At 40.3% G+C, this 25,040-nt stretch overlaps 2 protein-coding genes across 7 annotated transcripts; both read left to right on the top strand.

Moving 5' to 3' along the window:
* The first annotated feature begins 2,502 nt into the window (after positions 1–2,502).
* rev1 (REV1 DNA directed polymerase) lies at positions 2,503–17,436 on the top strand. Of its 4 annotated transcripts, none has more exons than XM_053627509.1 (22): positions 2,503–2,841; positions 5,374–5,439; positions 6,700–6,832; positions 9,087–9,255; positions 9,983–10,234; positions 10,349–11,040; positions 11,621–11,728; positions 11,884–12,000; positions 12,369–12,495; positions 12,607–12,735; positions 12,838–12,992; positions 13,104–13,223; positions 13,825–14,045; positions 14,231–14,403; positions 14,508–14,719; positions 14,809–14,981; positions 15,081–15,293; positions 15,427–15,517; positions 15,600–15,805; positions 15,990–16,140; positions 16,259–16,361; positions 16,500–17,436. In XM_053627509.1, exons 2-22 carry the CDS (start codon positions 5,383–5,385, stop codon positions 16,609–16,611), a joined length of 3,714 nt encoding a protein of 1,237 aa, XP_053483484.1. In that variant the 5' UTR covers positions 2,503–2,841; positions 5,374–5,382; the 3' UTR covers positions 16,612–17,436. The 4 variants fall into 4 exon arrangements, with proteins under 4 accessions (XP_053483484.1, XP_053483480.1, XP_053483482.1 ...); XM_053627505.1 differs by having other exon boundaries at positions 2,504–2,841; positions 15,597–15,805; XM_053627507.1 differs by lacking the exon at positions 2,503–2,841 and adding an exon at positions 3,366–3,977 and having other exon boundaries at positions 15,597–15,805.
* Positions 17,437–18,732: 1,296 nt separating this feature from the next.
* txndc9 (thioredoxin domain containing 9) lies at positions 18,733–24,016 on the top strand. Of its 3 annotated transcripts, XM_053627514.1 has the most exons (6): positions 18,733–18,812; positions 20,751–20,949; positions 22,641–22,759; positions 22,848–23,102; positions 23,202–23,364; positions 23,456–24,016. In XM_053627514.1, the coding sequence occupies exons 2-5, from the start codon at positions 20,764–20,766 to the stop codon at positions 23,314–23,316; spliced, it is 675 nt and encodes a 224-aa protein (XP_053483489.1). In that variant the 5' UTR covers positions 18,733–18,812; positions 20,751–20,763; the 3' UTR covers positions 23,317–23,364; positions 23,456–24,016. The 3 variants fall into 3 exon arrangements, with proteins under 3 accessions (XP_053483489.1, XP_053483487.1, XP_053483488.1); XM_053627512.1 differs by having other exon boundaries at positions 23,202–24,016; XM_053627513.1 differs by having other exon boundaries at positions 18,782–18,872; positions 23,202–24,016.
* Positions 24,017–25,040: the final 1,024 nt, after the last annotated feature.

Raw genomic sequence — 25,040 nt, 5'->3', positions numbered from 1 at the left:
GGACTTCCAGAGTGGCCCCTCACTCTTTTAAAATAGCCAATAGCGTTTAACTTACCTTACAGACTGGGCGAAGCTCTACTTCATTGTTAGTACTATAGATTTTTATTATGTTGGGGGAGGGACACTTCAGATTTTAGAGAGCATTTGATTAGACAGAAAATCTGATGAGAAGTTGAAGTGCAGAATTATGTCATCAAAATTGTTGATCCGTATTGGTGGTGGAGAGAGATTGTAAATGTTTGAAAGCATATATCTTCAAAATGCAAATTTTGTCATTGTTTTTGGAGCACACTAGCTAATAGATAACCTTAAGGCTAACATATTTATACTGAAAGCCACAAAATTTAAATTATGATTTCATGTGGACCAGTTCATTCCTTTTAAGTCTAGACTTTTACAGATCCTCCATTAATCAGAAAGCACGCTGAGTTTTCCCCTGTTCTGAACAGCAGGGTCAACTTTCTCTGTCATTTCCTTGTACAAATGGGAGTGCACCTGAAACTGCTGGCCCGTATCTGTGTGATGTTATGCATTGCACTGCTGCCACAAGATTGGCTGATTAGAAAATTGCATAAATTGTGGCAAATTTGACTGGATCTGCAACTGATGAATTCCTGGAAAGGTTGGGGGCTGCTGGCGAAACTGAATCCTGTATTCCTGTGACATTGTGGACAGTTGGTCCGAGGTGGTTTCTGCCTAGTGAGGAATGTATTGGCTGTGAAGCATCCCACTGGCACCTGACTGTCATGGTCAGGCTCCATAGGATTCCTTAGCACTCCTTTGCCTACTAAAGGTCTTTGAATGCAGTTCAGGTCTAGTGCTCAGAGCTGATAAGCCCTATGTGGCTGATGAGCTTGGTTGTAGCAACTAAGAAGCGTTTTGGCTCTGCTTTACTCTAATAGTATTACTACTAGTAGTAATGATGCTATTAATACTACTTCTACTACTAGTAGTAAAAGTAAAAATAATAATGATAGTAATAATAATCATTTTCTTTTTTACTTTTGATTCTAATAGTGCACGTGTACATGGAAGATTTTTTTTTTCATTTTGGCACAGATATGTGCACAAAGATGGTGCCAAAATAAAATAAAAATAAAAAACCCAGAAAGACATAATTCCATTTGCATTTTAATTTAATAAAATAATAATATAACCATATACCTTCATCAAGCACTTTAGTAGGAACACCTGTACACCTACTCATTTATGCAATTATCTAATCAGCCAGTCTTGTGGCAGCAGTGCAATGCACAACACCACACAGATACGGCCCAGCAGCTTCAGTTAATGTTCACATCACTGAGACTGTAGTAGGCACGGGCTCACCAAAACTCCACACTTGAAGACTGGAAAAACACAGCCTGGTCTGATGAATCTCGATTTGATGGTAGGGTCAGAATTTGACACCAACAGGATGAATCCATGGACCCAACCTGCCTTGTGTCAACAGTCCAGGTTGGTGGAGGTGGTGTAATGGTGTGAGGAATGTTTTCTTGGCACACTTTGGTCTGTTAATTCCAACCAATCATTGCTTGAATGGCTTCTAATGGCTACTTCCAGCATGATAATGCAGCATGTCACAAAGCAAAATTCATCTCAAACTGGTTTCCTGAACATCACAATAAGTTCAATGTTCATCAGCGGCCTTTGCAGTCACCGGATCTGAATCCAGTAGGATGGGTAGCTTTGGGATGTGGGAAAACGGGAGATTCACAACATGAGAATGCACCAGAAAAATCTGCAATAATTTAGATGCAATAATGTCAACATGGACCAGAATCTCAAAGGAATGTTTCCAACATCTTGTGGAATCCATGTCATGAAGAATTTAGGCTGTTTACAGAGCAAAGGGAGGTCCAACCCAGTATTAGTATAGTGTTCCTAATAAAGTGCTGAGTGATTTTATACATATACATACATACATACATACATACACACACACACACACACACACATATATATATATATATATATACACACACACACACATAATATACACATATATGTGTAAGATATATATATATATATATATATATATATATATATATATATATATATATATACACACACACACACACACTCACACATATATGTGTATATGTGTATGTGTGTATATATATACACATATATACATAATAATATTATAATATGTATATATATCATTTTCCCATATATATATATATATATATATATATATATATATATATATATATATATATGGGAAAATAATGCCAAATCGGAGTTTGTATTTTATTTTTGGCACAAAATCGTAATTACATGCTGTTTCTAAACACACATCTGAATCCATCAAGGGTTATCTAAGGTAACTTCTTCCCTGCATGTTAGGGATTTGGAATACTGCGCGCTCTTGTTTGAACACTAGAAGGCGTTATTTGAAAAAAAAACAACAAACAAACCACACAACAAAACAACAAAAAAAAGCTTGCCAGTACGCATGCGCAGTGAAAATCAACTCTGGGGACGAAGAGACGCATGCGTGAAAAAATGTCGCGCATGCGCGGTGCGCGGCGGTTAGGAGACGCAGCTCGGGTGGTGACAGACTCGGGGAAGAGCTAACAGTGAACGGCGGACGCGCGATTGGCAATGGAGAGAGAGGGGACGGTACGGGGAGAGGGATCATTCTGGAGCCACGAGAGCATGTCGGTGATACCGAAAGACGCCGTTTGCATGACTGTTCCTTTAGTGATCTTTGGAAACACACGTAGAAAAGATTAAGTGGACGACGCTGCTGATCTCTGGAAAAACGACGGCGCGTTTGGTTTGGACAGATTAACATTAGTAAAAAAAAAAGAAAAAAGAAAAAGGGGGCAGAATTAGGTGAGCAGTCATTTTGGCTTTCAAAGGTTGCAAAGCAAGACAAAAACAGCTAGCCCACTGTGGAGCACACACACACATGCACTTCCACTTTGTTTCTCATGTGCATGTGTCAGTGTTTTTGCTAACAGATCATTACCCCGGGTTGCTTTAACTGGGCTTTTTGTTCTCTTTGCATGTCTGTAAGTCGTGTTTACTGCAGTGCTTGATTGGAGCTTAGTTTGCAGTGCCACAGTACTATGAACACGCTAATCTAGTCGGCCTCGCTGCTGTTTGCTTATTTATTATTTCACCTGGTAGCTTAACTTCTTACTAGTTTGCTTTATTATCATTAGTGTCATGTTTGGATTCGGAAATGTATTTGAGTTTCCGGCATGTTGCAGGAAGCCAACACGATAACATGCCCAGACTGGTATCACCCCACCTCATATCAGGCGTTCGAGCATTGTGGTGTATTATTTATGCATGTCTAGCTGCTCCTAAATCATGGGGCAAGGTGACATATTGTTTATGAGTGTGAACTTGGATGACCTCAGTGACCCAGTGAGAATGTAGCAGTGTTGAGCAGCTTGTGTGCTGCAGAGGAGTGCAGATTAGATCAACACACTGATTTATATCATGATCATGATGATGATGATGATGATGATGAATGTGATATTTCCTACATGTAGCATGGTAATGTGTAGAGAGCTGTAGGAGTATTTTGCATTCATCAGTCCCTGGTGTCATGTCATGCCAGTTCAACTTTCACTTTTAACATGTGTTCACTCCCCTTGAAATGCATTCAACATGGTGCACATAATCATATCGTGATCATATCTTTATCTGTTTGTTCTTCTACAGGACAGCCTGGAAGCTTCGTGGTGCGGTTTGCAATTTGTAATTCGCCTGTAATAATTATATGAGCTCAGATCATTATTCAAACAACTGTAATTCAGAGTATTGTTTTTTAAAAAATGTTAAAAAATTTGTACTGTTCTGTTTACGCTTTACCGGCTGAGCAGGTAGCTCCATCCCAGCCTTTTTCCCCCCTAAAAGGCTCACAAGGAATATGAAACAGTAAGAAGAGAGGCACTGGAGTCAGTTCGAGAGAACGGGGTGAAGGTGTCAGGGGTTTCACTGCAATTCACGTTCACCTTGTAGGTGGCTTAGAGCTCTCAAAATTACAAACCGCTCTTTTAAGGTTGAGTGTGTCTGGTGTTCGCCTCATGAATGCCTTATTCAGATTATTAGCAATGCAGATCGGTCAGAAACTCTTGACAGATGACTATCTTTGACCAGCACTTCATAAATTGTTTCCACCTGCTTTAGTGCTTTATCTCCTGCAAAAGCACCATGTGTGGGAGAGAGAAGATTGATGGAGAGGCAGACTCTTTGTCAGGGTGGGATGTACTATCTTACTGAAGAGAGGGGATGTATTTTCATAAGTGATACCTGTGAGAGGTATAATGTCTCTTCTGTGTGTGCAGCATAGTCAGTAAGGGGTTCTGTTGAGAATCAGGTTGTGTGTGCACGTGTTTCTTTCTATGAGTGTCGGGGACCATGTTTTCACAGAGTATATGGACTAATGGAATGAAAGCGAGAGAAGGATGTCCCTTTTGGTGTAACCTCATCGTGTGTCTGTGTTAATGAGCTTCAGGGATCAGTGTGTTAAACACCCCCCTCAGCAAACTAACAGATGGACCAAGCTTAATGTAGAGGCATTTATAAGAGAATAAACTGAAAGAATGAGATGCCGCTCGTTCCTCGTTGTGTGAATGTAAGCAATTCTTCGCAGGGATCTTTGTTTTAGCATTAGTTAGCGCAAATGTTCACCATTTCCATTTGAATGGTGTAGGGTTAATATTTTTTTTTTAAATCCAACATTTTATTCCTGCTTTTAGGATAAGTAAAAAAAAAAAAAAAAATGCCATTAACTGAGCACATGTCTGCTATTGATACTATTGAGGCATTCTTTTGGAAGTCCAAGTCATATGTCAGTCCTTCCAGGATTTTGCGATTTTGCATGGATTAATTCATGCAAAATCAAGCAAACTCCGCAATTTTCGGAGGAGCTTGCAATTTTTCGAAATTACCTCAGATTTTCCGCAGATTTGGGCCAAGACGCGTCATGTGACGTCATCACAACGCTCATTCACCCTTTGATTCACATGCACACATGAGTACAGCTAAAAGGTCTCACTTACCAACAAACATCACCATGAAAGACCTTGCAAAACAATTTTGTGCGATTGCAATTTCGCAAATTCAATTAGTTTTCCGCAAGAAAAAGCATAAAAAATTCTGTGCTTCGCACTTAAAAAAAAGAAAAAAAAGAAGCGGCTTTTTTTGGCCGCAACAATCACAATCAAACTCCGTGAAATCCTGTACGGACTGCAAGATGCTATAATAAAGGTAATATGTGGTGGTGTGGGGAAAAAAAAGGTGTGTGTGGGGCTGCACAGGTACACACATGAGTCGTGTTCTTTAGCTTCTTAGAATTAATGTTAATTCAAGATCACTTCCTAACACTTTCTCTTTTCTTTTCCTGTCAAGTTCCTCAGTATGAGTCGAGATGGATGGAGAAAGAAAGCCAGTGAAGGTGATGGTTGGGGAGGAAGGGTAAGACTACACGGTAGATTGTCTGAAAGGACATATTGCTCATTGTTGATGTATTACACATTGATTGGCATGTTTAAACCAGACTGCAGCGCTAAACATTTCTTATAACATTTCACATAGGCTGCTCAAATCCATTTTTGGCACATCGATTAAAAGAGAAAAACATTCTGCAGAAACGCACACGGAGTTAACCCTCCTATTATATTGGGTGGAAAAAAGTTACATGCATTATGTTCTGGGTCAAAATTACTTCCACGGTTTAAATACTCACAAAGACAGTAAAGAACAGCTTAAAATGAGGAAAGTCAAAAAATTTCAAAGAGGAAAAAGAGAGATTAAGCAGTGTTTCAGACTTCTCAAATGTGGAAATGGGTCAACTTGACCCATGATATAATATAAGGGTTAACCAATCTCACTTATTTTGATTAGACTCTGTTCACTTCTGTATGTGCTTTCAAGTCCGTTTCAAATCCTGGGCATGCATCAAATTCGACTTCATGGACTAAAACCAGCATTAAGGCAGGTTGGGTACCTGTGTCTGGAGCAATAACCAGATTTCTTTCTTTCTTTCTTTCTTTCTTTGCATTCTTTATTTTGAAATCTCTTCCGGTTTTGTCGCTGTTGTCTGTGCCAAATTCATTCAGAATCATTACCCATGTAAAACGTAATGCGGGGTGAAATCTCCGCACCGGTGCAAAACCAGATGATCTGCATTTAAAATGTAACTCGTATTCCAAAATACACTTGAAAATCGTGTATTTTAACCGTGTATCTACCAAACATGCATTTGGAGTTTATTTTGAGAATGCAGTTGTCCTCAGGTGCTCCGTGTCCGAAAATGTTGGCTTCGTTAAAAATGTTCACGTGAATTGAGAGTTTTTGGTATGGTGCTACAGGCAGAGGTTGCCTCTGTATATTGGGCTTTTCCCTCTTTTGTCTGTTTATTGCTTCAGACTCAACTCCCGAATCCCTGAGTTCTTGCCGTTACCATGGCAACATGGAGCCGCCGTGCCAGCGGGCTCGCGCCTCCAAGCGCGTTGAATGTGTGAGGCGTAATCAGACGCTCGTCAGCCAGACACTGCCCAGTTTGTTCATTGTGTGTATTTCTGTCTGATTCAGCCAGATCATTTCAGGAGCCGTCACCTGCTCAAAGGTTTCTTTCTTTAAACGTGAAAGGGACTTGGTTATTGTGTATTAGTGACTGCTTTTGTATCAGGTGATACTGTTCAGTGAATGTGTATGTGTGGGGGGGGGTTGCAGGGGGGCTACATGGCTGCTAAGGTCACTAAGCTGGAGGAGCAGTTTATTCGGGATGCTCCCAGGGAGAAGGAAAAACAGGGGACCTCATCAAGCATCTTCAGTGGTGTGGCTATCTATGTTAATGGATACACAGGTCAGATAAAACACTGTTTACTTTCTGGAGTCCAACTGGCACCTTTTGTAAAGATGGGTAAAGATTCTTTAAAAATGTGACAACTGGAAAAAATGAGAGGAATATAAACATTAATTGAAGAAGGAAAAAAACTTTTTTTTTTTTTTTGTTTTAAATACAAATAATGTCACTAATGCATTGAGTACATTGTCCATCCTCTATTTTCCACAATAAAACACACGGTCTTCTCCTATAATGCTTAATGAGATTGGAGAATACAGACAAAGGAATCTGGAGAAAAGTCCTCAATACACATCTCTCCAGATCCTCCAGGCTCCTCAGTCCTCTCTTGTGGACACCTGGTTCCAGTCAAAGTTCCAGTAGCATGTAGCAAACTCCTGTCACTTACATTTGTGCTTAGATTAAAAAAAAAAAAAATTTCTTCTGATAGATTTTCTTCTGGCATGCCTTCTAGATAGTTTGTTAAATTATAATATGTTTAAATATTTTCCATATGAGAATGATTTCCATAACCTTTTAGCCATCCTTGCTAAGGGTGCCAATAATTCTGATGTTGGGTGTGTGTGGATATGTGTATATGTATGTGTGTGTATATAATATATATGTGTGTGTGTATATAAAATATATATATGATATAATGTGTATGCGTTTGTGTGTGTGTGTGTGTGTGTGTGTGTGTGTGTGTGTGTGTGTGTGTGTATATATACAGGTGCATCTCAAAAAATAGAAGCTTGTGGAAAAGTTTATTTTTTTCCGTAATTTAATTGAAAAAGTGGAACTTTCATATATTCTAGATTCGTTAGACACAAAGTGAAATATTTCAAGACTTTTTTGTTTTAATCTCGATGATTACTGCTTACATCTCATGGAAATGAAATAATCCAGTATCTCAAAATATTAGAATAAAGAATTTATAATTACATTTATACTTGCAGGTTTTTGTGATGTAAAAAAAAAAAAAAAAAGAAGAAGAAATCTTTATAAATCATGCCAGATCTTTTTACACATTTAATGTCATATAGCAATCAGCAAAATTCAAGTGAAAAAAAACAAATAAATGTTTTAGGGGGAAAAAAAACCCCACCTTCCTGGTTCACAAGTGTGCACACTCCTTAACTAATACTTTGTTAAAGCACATTTGGCTTGTGATACGTCACTCGGTCCTTTTGGGTAAGTCTACCAGCTTAGCACTTATTTTGATTTGGCAATTTTATTCAACTCTTCCTCGCAAAAAAAAAATGCTCCAGATCTATCAAATTTCGAGGGGATCTCATGTGCTACGCCCTCTTCAAGTCATTCCACAGGTTTTCGACAGGATTTAGATCTGGGCTCTGTTTGGTGCCAGTGCAAAATGTTGATCATCTTCTGTGTGTATAAAAATAGATTGGTATTTGGAGCTATCATAATACCCGCTATCTTGACTTGAGCTCCAGTCCCAACTGAAGAGAAGCAGCTCCATAGTATGATGCTGCCACCACCGTGCTTCACCGTGGATATAGTATTCTTTGGGTGACATGTTTTTGGGCTAAACATATACTTTTTTTTAGAATTATGCCCAGAAATATCTACCTAGGTCTCATCAGACCATAGCATATTTTGCCACTTAGTTTGGCAACAGTTAGGTGGACTTGGATATATTTTTTTGGGTGGGAAAAAGCTTCGGTCTAGCCACCTTACCCCATAGCCACAGTGACCTTCTCATGAATACAATAAGATTGTTGTCACATGCAGGGAGTGAGCAGAACTTGCCAGATATTCCTGCAGCTCCTTTAATGTTGCTGTAGATCTCTTTTCAGCCTCCCTCATAAGGTCTCTTCTTGTCCTCTTGCCGATTTTGGCGGGACGTCCTGCCCCATTATAAAAGGGTGTGCGCACTTGCGCAACCAGGTTTTCTTTTCCTTTCGCGTCCCAAAATGTTTCTATTTGGTTTTATTTATTGTTTTTTTTTACTTCACGTAAAACTGCAATTATAACAAGACGTGTGTAGACTTTTTATGTCACCATGTGCGTGAGTGCATACGTGTCCAGTACTGTGCAAAAGTCTTGGAACAACCTACATTTTTATATAAATATAATCACGAGGCACAACCTTCTGCCTTCTGCATTCGTGTACAAGATTTGATTGAATATTTTCATGGAATATTTTACTGTTGCTTTATATAGTCATTATTTTGACACTTTGCCTGAGACTTTTTCGTTATAAGACTTTGCAGACGCCCATGTGAAAACAAATGTGGATTTCTCATTTGTGCAGAGCCCAGTGCGGATGAATTGCGCAGACTAATGATGCTACATGGAGGACAGTTTCATGTGTATTACTCGCATAGCAAAACTACGCACATCATCGCCACCAACCTGCCTAATTTCAAAATAAAGGAACTGAGAGGGGAGAAAGTAGTACGTCCAGAATGGATCACTGACAGGTGTGTGTCTGGCTGTGTCTCTGTGTGGTTTTAACTTGTTAACTAGGCAAGTCGCGCTATGTCCACGTTAATGCGGATACATTTGAACAGTGGACTGAGAAAACAAGATATTAAAAAAAAAACGATGACGTATTTTAAGTCACGTGACCCATTAAACTCAAAACAAACAAGATGGTACTGCAGATATTGTGCCTTCTGTCCAGTTTGATAGTGCTGTTAAAGGCTAATATCACTTTGAACGTTCAGATTGCATTTTTAAACAAACGCCCGACGGAAATGATGCAGACTAAAGCTTCTTACATTTTTTTTACGCATGTGCAGTATAGTATACAAGCGTTTTCAGACGTTTCAGTGTGGACAAGTAATGCAGCTTTCAGATCTATCCGGATTAATGTGGACGTAGCCTCAGTGTCCGTGTGTGTGTGTTTTGTAGTTAACTAGCCAAGTACGTTAGGGCCATTTAGGAGCATGCCTTGTCCTGGTTTATAAAATGCAATTTCAAACCTCTCTGCTTACACAGCTACATTTACCTTCTACCTACACACAGACATTTTATATCTGTGATGCTTTAACAGATTCTATTAAAAAAAAACCCAGTTATTTTGTAGTTATTATTGTTGTTTTGCGCTGACAATATTTGAAAATTCTATTTGTTGTGTTTGAGCCTGTTATTTAGTGTGTGTGTACACGGTAAAGCTTTGTGTTGGTCCTGCTGTTTCACCTTTAGCATAAAGGCAGGGCGGCAACTCTCATATCTGCAATATCAGCTATATGCAAAGCAGAAGGGCCTAAACTTTACCAGTGTGCGACCTCGGCAAGTGCAGGAGCAAGCTGGGTCCGGTCAAGGGCCATCCCAGTTCAACCTGAACCTACCACAACCAAGCAACCTCCATAATTTCTCAAACCCAGCTCTCACGGTTACTCAATCAGTGCAATCCAAATCTACAGAGAAAACCAGTCAGCAGATGGTAAACAGACTGTAAGTAGAAGCTTTGTATTTATTATGTATGTGCATCATTTGAGAGGCTGTCATGTCTTCGTCTTGGTCGTGGAATACTTCCTCCCTTCCTGACCTATTTTTGCTTTGCTACAGGAATGGCTCACATCTAAGTTTCTCTAAGGAGGAAGGTCCCAAACTTAATGGAGTACATGATGGATACAGTTCTGCGGTTACTTTTCTTAAAGGCTCAAAGGACCATCTGCAAAAAAATGGTTATGTTCATCCTCTGAATGGTGCCTTAAAACAAAACAATGTTTCTTGTTTAAAATCTACACACCAAGGAGCGGAGTTCAGGTGCCCTCAACCAAAAGCTGAAGAAATGGGGACGTCTAGCTGCCCTTCTTCTGGTGGTCTTGCGTCGGACTTGACGGCATCCATAGCCAGCACCTCACTAGCACTCAGCCCATCAAGGCCCACTCGTCATGAGCGAATCTCTGATTCTTCCACGCTTTCAGAGCCGCCCTCAGCAACAATCACAGCTATTCAGGAAAAGCAAGTAGATTCCGAACGGTCGCTTGACCAGGATCAGATTAGCCGAGTCAGACTGAACGGGAGTCACCATATCGCATCTAATGTCACCCTAACAGCCAGGCAGTCAGCACAGGGCTCAGAGACTGGGATTATCTCAGAGTTCTTCTCTCACTCACGGCTACATCATATATCTACGTGGCGGAATGAGTTCTCCGAGTATGTCAATACCCTTCAGAGCAGGCGGCGGGCTGCCGGGGGGACCGTGTTCTCTGGAAAAGATAAGCTGAAGAAGATTAGAACTGACCACTGTGCAGGTAACGTCACTAAATGTTCATTATGCATTTTATTTGTTAATGAGCTGTACTGTGGACCAGTGGCCGTTCGCAGTGCCTGTCTTATTGTCTGTTATCCTTCTCACTTTAACAACTTCTACTCAGACTAGGCTTGTTATGGTGTCCGTTTCACAGTTATTCACGACCTGTGATTGGACTGTTCCAGAAATACCGATTAAATTGCATTTCTCGCTACCTTTTTCTTACTCCAGTGGTTCTCATCCTTTTTGTATCCGGCTACAGCTCAAAATATAGGTTGGATTTAACAACCCCCTCTCTCTGGACTCCCCAAAAGTCATACAACATACAACACAACCTCCACGTCTCACACGAACTGTACAGAAAGTATTTACATTACCTCTGCTGGCACATCTAGCACGTTCGAAACTTTTTTATTACACCCTAATTCTCAATACCTTGATAGTCTTGTACATGGTCTTGTGTGATTGTGATTCTTTGCTGTACTCTTGTATTTGTTGTCTGATGATGGGATCGTAAGGAGAAGGCACTGTCTGACTATATATTTACTGTCTGAGTAAAACCTTTTTTGTTTTCTCCCTAGGTACCTCATTTATGCCTGCTCCTCAGGTATGTCAGTCCTGTATTCTGCATGTGGACATGGACTGCTTCTTTGCGTCGGTGGGGATTAGACATCGCCCTGAACTTCAAGGTGACTGTCACACACAGTGGAGCAGATGCGACAGAGCATGTTATACTGTACATGTAATAATTATGTGGTGGAATTGCTGATCATGCCATTCTTTTTGTTGTTGTTGTTTTTTTTTGCATTAAGTGCGTATTTCATGTGTACTCTTCTCACTCCAGGGAAACCCGTGGCTGTGACGAGTAACCGTGGGCGTGGCCTTGTTGCTCAGCGTCCTGGTGCCAACCCCCAGCTGGAGTTCCAGTACTATCAGAGGAAGCGGAACCAGCACAGAGCAGGTGATTTTTCCCGTTTGTGCAACTTCAACATAGACTGTCACACTTGTCTATGAATGTTTTCGCTTCTGAGATAGAAACGATAGAATACAGCTATCTTATATCTGCAGCACTTTGATTGGTTGATTCAACTTGATTGATTGAAAGGAGCCTTTTAGTCACTTTTGGAAGGATTTATGATTTGGACTAAAAACAGCTAATTGTTATAATAGACTCTGAAATAAACAGGGGAGGCTGGTACTCGGTAGTAAAGTGGAAATGGGACTTAATGTTGAAATCAGGGCTTGGTATGGATGCTTTTCTTTTCTAAACAGACCGTTTTTTCCTTTTGTAGAAAGTGCTTATGATTGTTTTGCTGTCTGATCTCTTAGGAAGAACGGTTGATGACATTGAGCTTACCCCTTCTCCAGAGACTGAGGAGACTGGTAATAATAGAGTGGAGCATGACCAGGCTGCTCTCTCTATGGCAGAGATTGCTTCCTGTAGCTATGAGGCCAGGTACTCAAAAATATTCATTTATGTGTCACCAGTCTCCTACGAATTTAAAGCTGTAAATTTACTATATGTTTATTATTGCATGTACATAAAAATCGATACGTATCTTTACAGACAGGCTGGTGTGAGAAACGGCATGTTTTTCGGTCAGGCGAAGCAGCTGTGTCCTGAGCTGCAGTCAGTTCCCTATGATTTCCATGCATACAAAGAGGTGGCACTGGCAATGTATGAAACTCTGGCCAGGTATACAACACTGACCCAGCGCATGCTAATCTCTGACATGCTAACAATATCGACATGCAGTTCTACATTACGCTGTAATAAATGCTCACTCTGTTTTTGTAGTTATACATATAACATCGAGGCTCTGAGTTGTGATGAGGCCTTACTGGATGCCACATCCCTCCTGGCAGAGCTGGGGGTCACCCCTGATGAGCTGGCCACTGCCATCCGTGCTGACGTGAGGGAGAAGACTGGCTGTTGTGCCTCCGTCGGCATGAGTGAGCAAGCTGTTTTTAACTAATGAGGATTAAAAACCATCAGTGTTTGATTTATTTTTTAATGCCTTATTAATAATCATAATACAAATGATGCTTCCTGTCTCTCATCAGGCTCCAACATCCTTTTGGCTAGGATGGCAACCCGGAAAGCAAAACCAAATGGCCAGTATTTTCTCAGACCGGAGGAGGTGGATGACTTTATCAGAGACCAGCCTGTCACTAGCCTGCCTGGTAAATGCATGAAGTCCCTTCATGCACATATTGTTTCAGTTTACACTACCGGTCAAAAGTTTGTGGACGCTCGACTGAAATGTTTCTCATGATCTTAAAAACCTTTTGATCTGAAGGTGTATGATTAAATGTTTGAAATCGGTGATCTAGACAAAAATTTAATTGTGCCAGCATATTCATTTCTTTCATTAGAAAACATTTTATTTACAAAAAATGTTTGATGTTTTTTTTTTTTTTTTAAACGGCCGACTCAGAGCGAAATATTCAGAAAAGCAGCGGATAAGAGTCCAGCGTAGGTGTGAACTCCTTTAATACTGTTTAAAAAGCATCTCAGGGAAATTCCTCAAGAAATCAGTTGAGAAAATGCCAAGAATACATTTCTGGAAATTCTAGGGAAAAAGGGTGTCTACTATGAAGATGCTAAAACACTAAATTATTTCAATTTATTTAGGATTTTTCATCAAAAGATAATTCCCATAGTTCCATTTGTGTTATTCCAGAGTTTTGATGACATTATTATTCTAAAATCGGGGGTAGTGTATTATACACAGTTATGGAATGGTGTGTGTGTGTGTGTGTGTGCGCACTTGCATATGTGTAGGGGTGGGACGCTCTATAAGCAGTAAGCTAGCCTCTCTTGGTGTGACTACTTGTGGGGACCTGCAGCAGTTGTCCATAGTGCGCCTGCAAAAGGAGTTTGGCCCACGGACAGGACAAACTCTCTTCCGCTTCTGCAGAGGGCTGGATGACCGGCCTGTACGCAGTGAGAAGGAAAGGAAGTCCGTGTCTGCTGAGATGAACTACAACATCCGCTTTATAAACGTGAGCTCAGTCATGGAGTCAGTCCACCTCTAAAATTCTTTCCTATCATTTTCTCTTGCTGTACATCATGTATCCGAGATACTTAATGAACTCTATCTTTAGATTTCCTTCGAGATGTCTCGATCCTCATAATGTAGACAACTCAGGACATATAGTTATCTGCTTTATATATTGATTCCTTGTAGGTAGAGGAGGCAGAAACGTTTCTGACTAACCTGTCTATGGAGGTACAGAAAAGATTGCAGGGGGCAGGACTTAGAGGTCGCCGAATTAACCTGAAAATTATGATGCGCAAAGCAGGCGCTCCTGTGGAGCCTGCCAAGTATGGAGGCCATGGCATCTGTGACAACCTGGCAAGGTGGCCTAAAATAAACTTTCTAATTTTAGAAATATACGTTATATATTCTGTTGTTCATTTGTTTTAGGGTGTTGTCTGTGAGTCTTACTGCTCTGCCTTTGCAGGTCTGTGTTACTACCTCATCCCACAGACTGCGGGCAGCTCATAGCAGCTGAGGTCATTAAGCTCTTCCGTGCCATGAAGCTTGCTGTTACAGACATGAGAGGAGTGGGACTGCAGGTGCATCTGCTGGAGAGCTCACACTCGGACGCTGGCCCGTCTCGCTCTCGCACCATCAGAGAATTGTTCAAGCATAGCAAAGATGTTCAAAAAGCAGGTCGGGGATCTAGGATGTAGGTCTTTATTTAAATTCTTTAAAGCCTGACCTTCAATTATCAATGGTTTCTTAATTTTTTTTTTCTTCAGATTTGTCTAGAATGTCTTCCAATCAAAAGGAGATTTGTTCTCCTGCCACAACCTCCTGTACTTTTTCCGATTCGATGCCTGGTACAAGTAAGGGAGGACCTTCTGCCACACACTCACCCAGCCACTCTCGAGCGGACCTCAACCTCAGCATAGAAGTGCCATCTCCTTCTCAGGTTAGAACATCCTATTCTGGTTGTACCTCATTATGTTGACAGAGCACTGCTCATCCACAATTCATCCACTTTCTCACAAGTCTGTCTTGCTTTCTTCAGGTGGATCATTCTGTGCTGGATGCTTTACCTCCAGAGTTGCGAGAACAGGTGGAGCAAGCATGGAACCACAAGCAGGTACCAGATACCTCATTTCACCCAGCCACACCCCAGCAAAACTTTAGTGTAGCACCCTCTGTGCTGCTCCACCTCCCTGACCAGCCTGGGCAAACGGGCAGCACGGGCATCATACTGGAACTTCCCGACTTCTCGCAGGTATGTTTTAGCTGACTTGTATCAGGATTTCATGTTTAAATCAGATGCACATGGTGGAATATTATTTCATGCCTTGGTTTTTTTTTTTTTTTATGCAGTATTTATTTACATTTTTGACCTTTTGCTTCAACAGGTCGATCCAGACGTTTTTGCAGCACTGCCCAGGGAATTACAGGAGGAGCTACGCTCAGCTTACAGACGCAGAGAAAATACTCAGGCTCAAGGTATTATGAGTTAGCAAAGAGAGAGTGCGTTATACAAGTTTAGGCAACACCCTACTCATTACTCACTCAATTCTGTTAGTAGTGGAGCAGAGGAACCCGCTCCTTCAACTGAAGCAGACTGTAGTTGGCAGGACAAAGCGGCGCTACAAGAGGAAAAATGCCAGTCCCGCCAAGAAAGGAGCTAGTCCGTTAAAGAGACTCATCCCAGGAAACAGTCCTGCAAAATCCAGTCCCTCCAAAACTATCCCACTCTTACTAAAAGACAAAGAAGCCCTCTCTGGCTTCAAGGTAGATCTACACCTTGCATTTTTACACTTTCTCACTGTAATGACTCAGTAGTGTTGTAATCCACACACAGTAATTTGTAGTAAACCTATATTTATTTTGACTGGACTTGTACATTCATGCAAGTATACCATTGATTACGAGTTCCAACTGTTTACATGATATTAATCTGGTTGTCTGTTGTTAGATTGAAAATGAACCGCCTTCGTCCTCTCTGAGCCATCAAGCACCTGACGCGCTATCCAGATGCACTCCTCGCCCTTTCCCCACCCTAGCTGGGGCTTTTGAACTTGTCGATGTCAGAGCCCTGCTGCGGGAGTGGGTTACTACCATTTCAGGTAAACGTGAAACGCGAACATGCATGGTTCACGTTTCCGGCTGATAATCAGACCAGTCTTGTTTAACCATCTACCAAGATGGGAGATTGCTGATAACACAGACGTTTTAACCCTGTAGAGCCTATGGAAGAGGACATTCTGCAGGTAGTAAAGTATTGCACAGAGCTAGTAGAGGACAAAGACCTGGAGAAACTTGACCTGGTCATTAAATACATGAAGAGGTAAAATGAATTATCTCTGGCTTCTGATAACCCGTTACTTTTGTCTTTCCTGTCCCCTGAATTTGAGAGTGGAATTTCAATTAACCTTTTGGCTCAATATATTTTTTTCTTCTCATTTTTTTTTTTGCTTTTTGTCAGGTTGATGCAACAGTCAGTGGAGTCTGTGTGGAGCATGGCCTTCGATTTTATACTGGACAACGTGCAGGTGGTGGTGCAACAGACCTATGGCAGTACCCTGAAAATAACATAAGCATTTGTGAGGTATGTTCCTGCTTCTGACACTGTGACAGCTCGAACCTGCCCTCTCGCCAGGAGATTATAGAAGCAAGATTCAACACTGGCGGCTGCTTCTCTGTATCTCCCTGTTGCTGTTGTACGGCTGCACTCTTCTTTTGGATCAGGCCTTTCTCTAAGGACACAAAGAAGGTGTCATTGGGCTTAAATAACGACTACATTTTCAACAACAGATTATTTTTGTAGCAACAAGACAAGGATTTTACAGCAGCAGCAGCAGTTTGAGACGCATGTCTGAGTGCAGAATGACACCGCGTTTTAGGCTGGTCGTAATACGATCTTCAAAAACTATCCTGATGTCAACATGCCACTTCAGAGGAACTATCTGAATGTTTTGCCCTGGCTGCTCTGCTCTATTTCACGAGTGCTATACTAACACCAGGCATATATGTGGCAAACATGGTAGCAAAGTAAAGGGTGACTAAGGATTTTTCCTCTAAAACAGGTCAAGCCTAAGGTTTGACAAAAACAAAACAAAAAACTAGCATTTTGTAACTCTCAAGTGCCAGATTTTGTAACTGTATTATGTAGATAACTACATGTATGTAGATGACAATATTTCTAAATATTCTTTTATTTGTTTGTGTATATAATGTTTACAACATTTTGTCTTGTGTAAGAGAGAGAAATGAAGAATAATATAATTGTAATTAATCATTTGCCAAAGTCCTTTTCAGATTCTCAGACCATTTCATCATGTATCTGTATGATAAGCCCATAGACCAGCGTGGAGTTTTGGGTAGCCTATATATATATATATATATATATATATATATATATATATATATATATATATATATATATATATATATATATAAAAAATAAAATAAAACATCATCAGAATAACACTTCGTAATTAAGCAGATTTGGATGTGTGTTTTGAAAAGAAAAGATGGGCGTTAGTAATCTGCTCATAGTGCACTTGTTGTATTCTTTTTATTCTGCCACGAGTATACATAAGGGAAGGCCTGGAAATCTATTTGGTCAGCAAAATCTGTCTCAAATGACTGACCTGTGCCTGAAGACCTGAAGCTGTGACATCATTTGTATGTTTTTTTTAAAAAAAATTTGTTAATAAACTTGGATATCTGCTCTTATTAATTCATGCAAGTTGTTTATTTGACAGTTGATAACTTTTGGACCAGAAGTGAAGGAGAGCCAACAGGAATTTGTTAGTCATCCCAAAGATTGTCATTGTCCCGTAGTGACAAATAGACGCTTTATTATTAGTTGCTCTAATGCAAAAGTCTGAGCGTTCAAAACGTTACTCGCTTAGAAAGGATTTGACATTTACAGGGGTTCTCAAACGTTTTGAGCCAGGATCCATTCCACAAACCCTCTAAGCACAGATTTATTTATGAACATAGAACTACTCGCATATTAGTCTCATTAAATTATTATTCACCTGGCTACTCGTTTTTGAGTTACTGGGGTTTGGATTAAATTCATTCAATTCAAGTGACCAGTCAAATCGAGTGTCCTGACATTTCATCCTACCTGTTCAATTGTCCTACCATGGCTTACTGCGCATGCGCACATCAATATTACGTCATAGGGTATTTTGCACTGTAAAATCTTCCTACCTGTTTATTTTATACTGGTAGGACATTCTTATAGGGTATTTTGCACTGTAAAATCATCCTACCTGTTTATTTTATACTGGTAGGACAGTCTGACAAAGTAGGACAACTCACACCGGCAATAAAATCTCAATAGTAAATATAAAACTGTGATAAGGGTGAGTTGTGATTTCCACTACCATTTGAAACCCACTTTCAGAACCACTCTTTTACATAATCTTATCTAGGAGCAACTTGTTCCAGTAAGAAGGTGCTGTGGCTGCAGGTTAAAGAGGGTTCAGTAGGAGAAGACACCGTAAACACTGGTGTTAAGCAGAGCTGGTATTTCTTGCCAGATGTAACTGAGGACCGAGAAGTTATTGCCGCTGTTAGAGTTTGATTCCAAGCTAGTACTATTTTAGACGTAGTTGGCTTGTCTATTTTTAGTCCTATCTGGCAAGATCTCCACATCAGCCGCCATCTTGCTTTTTTTTTTAGCGACTATCTCGCGCGAGGCATTCTGGGATTCTGTCCAAGGTTCTGCGTCACTGTGACGCCATCATTGTGACCCGACCCGAGTCTAGCCGTGCGCGCGCCGGTAAGTTAGCTAACCGATTCGTTAATAAGGATTCCTTTCTTCTGTGTAATATTATTAAAGGTATATATTTTCTTGAGTTATACACCGACACTTTTTTTTTTAATAACAGACAGGAATATCGTTTATCCAGCTTTTTATATTCTGCCGAAAACTGGTTAGCAAGCTAAGCTTGGCAACGTCACGGCTTGGTTCTAATTTGCTAGCTCATTTGGTAAATTTAGTGCAATTGAGTTGAGAGAGAGAGAGAGAAAGAAAAAAAAAATATATATATATATATATATAATATAGTAGTCGTTAATGAAGGTCGTTAGGCTGTCAGAGTCTCCACTAAGATGGACTTATAATAGCCACCATTCTTCTTTAACCTAGCCGCTGTTCATTTTTGAGGCGGCTAATAAGTTAGCCGACGCACACTAAAAGCTTAGCTGACAGCTGAGGTACCTCGCTATGATGTCTCCCACCTGCAGATTTGTCCACGGAATGGTTTTAGCCGTTGACAGATTAATTTTGCTCCAAAATGAGTCATGACTCTGGGTTAGAGGGACGCATTGTAACCATGGCAACAGCTGCGCAGTTAGACTGTCTAAGGTAAGGTGAGGTGCTAGCGCTGCTGTATTGTTCTGGATAGATTCTCTCTCTCTTTGTATTTCTCTCTCGCTCGCTCATACATACGGATTAGCATGTTTAGCTCTCATTACTTTAGATGGTTGGTTTCCATGGACACGACGGGTCCAGGAGTTAACAGTGAAGAAACATGTCGAATCCAGATGTGTTCTGCATGATGTACTGTATTTAAACAATCCACTTCGTTTGTTTTGTATAAAATGCTGATCAGGATCATCTGAACTCCATTTTGGATCGAGGTGGCAAGAAGAAAAGATGCGACTGAGTCTGAAATAGGGGCTGGATGGCAGGAGCTTCGTTGTCTGTGCAGTGATTAAAGTAACATCTAGAAGAAGAAGAAGACTTTATTGGTCACATATACATTACAGCACAGTGAAATTCTTTTCTTCACATGTCCCAGCTTGTTAGGAAGTTGGGGTCAGAGCATAGGGTCTGGCATGATACAGCGCCCCTGGAGTAGAGAGGGTTAAGGGCCTTGCTCAGGGGCCAAACAGTGGCAGCTTGGCAGTGCTGGGGCTTGAACCCCCGACCCTCTGATCAGTAAATCAAACCCTTAAACATTGAGCCACCAGTGCCCTGAATCTACATTCATTGAAGAACGTCAGTGAATAGGGATGACCGAAAGTGCGTATTGACTGTGATGCTCGTATATTAGTGCAGTATATAAGGTAAAAAAAAAACATAAGAGCGACTGTTCTTTAGGTGATTGAGAATAATGACCGTGCAGGATGTGAACAGAGTGTCAGCAAGAGCTAGGGGGAGCCTGGAGCCTATCACAGGCAGGCGGGATACACCCTGGATGGGGTGCCAACCCATTGAAGGGCGCATTCACACACTACGGTTAATATTGAAATGCCAATCAGTTTTCAACACCTGTCTTTGAACTGGGGGAGTTAACCAGAGTACCCAGACAAAACCCCTAAAGCACGGGGAGAACAATCAAGGATTCAAACCCCCAACCCTGGAGGTGCGAGGCAAACGTGAGAGATGTGGGGGAAAGTAGAATATTTTTAGATAGTACTATAGTCAGATGAGTCATCCTTCACCGTTTTCTCAACAAATGGATGAGTGCATTTGTGATGTACAGCAGTGACCCAACAGCTTTTCATTTCGTTTATCATCTGTCTGAAACATCAAGGGCGGGACAGCACTGGGCTTTTGGAATTGCAGTCAACATCACACACAATTTCATGGCATAAAATACACCAACGGAGCAGAAAACACGGCAAATTGGTCTGAAAGCAACACAGATACTCAGCATTGGTACATGCCTATCTCGTGTAACTTTTTCCTGTGTCTTCTGCATCACTTCAGAGAGAAAGAAGAAATGGCCAGTCAGTCACTGGACATCGTAGCAAAGTCGCTGGAGCAGCAAATGCTGCACTCAGCACAGATCGTTGAGGAGCAGATAGACGCTGAGCTGGACAAGCTAGAGCGCATGGATGAGGACGAACTTCATTGTCTCAAGGAAAGGAGGCTGGAGGCTCTCAAGAAAGCCCAGAAACAGAAGCAGGTGGGCACTAGGAGATACATAAATGTCTATATGTAAAGTCATTTAGGTTATGTTTTATAATCTGGGGCAAAAAAATGGCAAGGTTGTTTTAAAACGCATACGTGTTGCATATTATTCAAAGTTAGGACCCACTTTGTGTCTACCACAACCTGTCTGTTTTCTGTAGGAGGCAGTTAAAACTGAACTCTACACTGACTGTCTAGAAGACCTCATTATTTGAGAGAAAAAAAAAGTAAAAATAAGTTATTCTGTTTTATATTATGTGGTATCAGTCTTTTTATTCATTTTTTAATGCACTTTTTTGTTTTTATTTTAGTGTTTATTACTTGTAGTGTTTATTATACTTATACCATGGTCTGTCTCAATACTCGATTCTGATTGGCTGGAAGGTGTGCGTTCAACCCCACCGTATAATGCACAGGTAGTTCCAGTCCGTTTAATAACCGTTGTAAAATAATGTGCAGCATGTAAACAATTGTAAACATGGTAACACAGTTACAGTCTCATACAGTAGTTAAACTCACAGCTTCATTATTAGTAGAGATGCGGCACAGGCGCAGGTAATTCACACGCGCACACCTCTCTCTCCTTTCTCTCTCTTATAACTGTTTATTATAATTCATTCAAATAAATGTAATCTTATCACACTACTTTATCTCTGTATGATTTGGAGCGGGCAGAATTCTAGATATAACGACTCATATATCAAAAAACTAATACATTATGTAGAGGAAAAAATTATGGAATCAACAACAGGAACACCAACAAAGAAAAATCACAATTAGTACTTTTGTTCCTCCTCCTCGAGCTTTTATGACGGCCTGCATTCTTTGAGGCAGGGACTTCACTAATGATAAACAATAAGCTGGTTACAACTTTCTCGAATAGCGGTCGACAGATCAGCTTTGCAGGATGGAGCCTTGTCATGGACCAGTTTTTTTACATTTCCATCATACATTTTCAGTCTGATTGAGATCCGGACTGTTTCATTGAGTTGATATGCCTTTCCTGAAGAAAATCTTTAACACTTTTTGCTCCGTGGTGAGGTGCATTATCATCCTGAAAAATGACCTCATCATCACCAAACCTATAGAATTCAAATTTCAATTTAAATCCCATTTCATTCAGACGATTTCTTAGAGTTACAATCACAAACATTGACTCCTGTTTCTGCCCATTGTACTATTTTCAAGGCGTATCGCTTTGAGTTTTCTATCCTGACGCTTTGAAGTCTTCCTCGGTCAACCAGTATGTTTTCCTTTGATAACCTTCCCATTTTGTTTATACTTGCACCATATTTTAGACCCAGCTAACTGGGGACAACCAACATCTTTTGCCACACTCCGTGGTGGATTTCCTTGTTGTAGGAGTTTTATAATCCTTTCTATTGTTTCAATCGACGAGTCTCTTGTTGGGGCCATGTTTCCTTTTTAAAAGTCCAAGGTTATAATTCAATAACTCAAATCATTTCATTTAACTTGTTTGAGGTATGTTTCAAGAAGCCAGAATGTTCACCTATTTATCAAAAATTGTTTTGTGTCATATCTGTGATTTGTTTATTTGCAACAAAGTAAAAAACCAAAGCGAGGATCCTCCAAGTGTGGTAATTTTTTTAAAAAATGGGTTGGCTAAATATAGATGAATAATCAGTAATAATGATATGTAAACACTTTTATTGTTTTTCTCCTTAGGAATGGCTCTCTAAAGGCCATGGTGAATATAGAGAGATCCCAAGTGAGAAAGATTTCTTTACTGAAGTTAAAGAAAGCAAGAATGTGGTTTGCCATTTCTACAGGGATTCCACTTTCAGGTACATTTTGTATTAATAGGTCACACTTTTTCAATCAGTTAATCATTAATGAATTAACAATTAATCTCTTGTATGTCTCTTGTTTAAGATGCAAAATTGTGGACAAACACTTGAGTGTCTTGGCAAAGAAGCATTTGGAGACAAAGTTCATCACATTAAATGTAGAGAAGGCTCCCTTCCTAACCGAGAGGCTTAGGATTAAAGTTATTCCTACACTAGCACTGGTGAAAGATGGGAAAACGAAGGACTACGTAGTAGGCTTCACTGATCTCGGTAACACCGATGAATTCACAACTGAAATGCTGGAGTGGAGACTGGGCTGTTCAGATATCATCAACTACAGGTAGGCAGAACATTTTCTAAATACATTTGTGTAATTTATATCTGATATCCTCGTAGATATCGTGGCTGAATTCTCAGAAACTTTATTTCCTTCCTCTAGTGGAAATCGCTTAGAGCCACCTACGCTGGATCAGAAACCAGGGACAAAGTTCACCAAGCTGGAGAAAAAGACGATCAGAGGGAAAGCTTATGACTCTGACTCTGATGAAGATTAGAAAACGTTTTCCACAGGCCTTCCTAGAGTCTTTGTAAAACTAACTTAGGTTTGTTCCTCTGTCTTCTTTGTATACCTCAATTTCATTTCATTTCCATATTTCCTATTAAACCCTTGCTTCATGACAAATGTGCTTTCAGAAACACACGACTGCATTTTCCTTTATACACCATGTAGGCAGGGAAATCTTTACTCCAGTGGTCTTGTCTACCTGGTTTCGAACTGAAAGAAGTGGAGCCTTTGCACTTTAAATAACAGCATTGCGTATTGGACAGAGTAAAAAAAAAAAGTACTAACAGCATATGTACAGATCAGAGCAATCAGCACAGATGTTTGAATCGGTGAAGCTGATGTTTCCTGAATTCTGGCAGTAGCAATGCTCACTTATTTCAAAGTGGCTTTATTTGAGTTTAAAGTGAAAGGTTGTTACCAGGGTTATGGGGACTCATGTGGTAATAAGCATGAGGTACTTAAATGTGTATTTTTATGATGTAATTCTATTTGGTTCCTGTAATTAATTTATTACTTTCACATCACATTCACCCAAAACTAGAGTTCAGCTCTAGGGCTTCATGAAGATCAGAAAAGTGCCAACAAGTTACCATTACTGTAATCACTGCAGTTTGACATTTTGATTTTCTTTATTTTTTATAGCACTAAATGAATACTCATTAAAAGAAACTCCAACGCTTCACTGTCAATGTGCAACTTGTCCTTTTGTTTACTCTCCTGTCAATATAAATGTGGATGAACTAGTAGATGCAAGTTCAATAAATTCAGTGAGAAGTTTTAATTTCTCCATTAAAAAAATGTAGTAATATGCTTATGGTAACTTGCGAAAGTATTCACCCCTCTTGGCTTTTTTCTTATTTTGTTGCCTTCCAACCAGGAATTAAAATGGATTTTTGGGGGGTTTGTATCATTTGCTTTACACAACATGCCTACCACTTTGAAGATGCAAAATATTTTTTTTATTGTGAAACCATCAAGAAATAAGACTTGAGCGTGTATAACTATCCAGCTCCTTTAAGTTTGATGGGTTCTGCTGGTGTACAGCAATCTTTAAATCATACCACAGATTTTCAATTGGATTGAGGTCTGGGCTTTGTCTAGGCCATTCCAAGACATTTAAATGTTTCCTCTTAAACCACTCGAGTGTTGCTTTAGCAGTATGCTTAGGGTCATTGTCCTGCTGGAAGGTGAACCTCCGTCCCTCGAATCTCTGGAAGACTGAAACAGGTTTCCCTCAAGAATTTACCTGTATTTAGCGGGATCCAAAATTCCTTAAATTCTGACCAGTTTCCCAGTCCTTGCCGATGAAAAACATCCCCACAGTACGATGCTGCCACTATCATGCTTCACTGTGGGAGAGGTGTTCGGTTTGCACCAGACACAGCCTTTTTCTTGATGGCCAAAGAGCTCAATTTTAGTCTCATCTGTCCAGACTACCTTCTTCCATATGTTTTGGGAGTATCCACATACCTTTTGGCGAACAGCAAACGTGTTTGCTTATTTTTTTTCTTTAAGTAATGGCTTTTGTCTTGCCACTCTTCTGTAAAGCCCAGCTCTGTGGAGTGTACAGCTTAAAGTGGACAGATATTCCAGTCTCCGCTGTGGTGCTTTGCAGCTCCTTCAGGGTTATCTTTGGTGCCTCTCCGATTAATACCCTCCTTGCCTGGTCCGTGAGTTTTGGTTGGCGGACGTCTTTGGGCAGGTTTGTTGTGA

The sequence above is a fragment of the Ictalurus furcatus genome, chromosome 6 (assembly GCF_023375685.1).
Source record: "Ictalurus furcatus strain D&B chromosome 6, Billie_1.0, whole genome shotgun sequence".
NCBI lineage: Eukaryota > Metazoa > Chordata > Actinopteri > Siluriformes > Ictaluridae > Ictalurus > Ictalurus furcatus.
Note: the sequence above shows the minus strand (reverse complement) of the source record. Positions and strands in the feature narration are given on the sequence as shown.

What these genes read in the sequence shown, in the direction of transcription:
- rev1 (XM_053627505.1), top strand. Translation starts at nt 5,383, where the DNA reads ATGAGTCGAGATGGATGGAGAAAGAAAGCCAGTGAAGGTGATGGTTGG. An exon ending in CAGCAGATGGTAAACAGACT is followed by an intron (nt 10,235 to 10,348) that starts GTAAGTAGAAGC and finishes GCTTTGCTACAG; the next exon opens with GAATGGCTCACATCTAAGTT. An exon ending in TTGTGCCTCCGTCGGCATGA is followed by an intron (nt 12,993 to 13,103) that starts GTGAGCAAGCTG and finishes GTCTCTCATCAG; the next exon opens with GCTCCAACATCCTTTTGGCT.
- txndc9 (XM_053627514.1), top strand. Translation starts at nt 20,764, where the DNA reads ATGGCCAGTCAGTCACTGGACATCGTAGCAAAGTCGCTGGAGCAGCAA. An exon ending in AAGCCCAGAAACAGAAGCAG is followed by an intron (nt 20,950 to 22,640) that starts GTGGGCACTAGG and finishes TTTTCTCCTTAG; the next exon opens with GAATGGCTCTCTAAAGGCCA. An exon ending in TACAGGGATTCCACTTTCAG is followed by an intron (nt 22,760 to 22,847) that starts GTACATTTTGTA and finishes CTCTTGTTTAAG; the next exon opens with ATGCAAAATTGTGGACAAAC.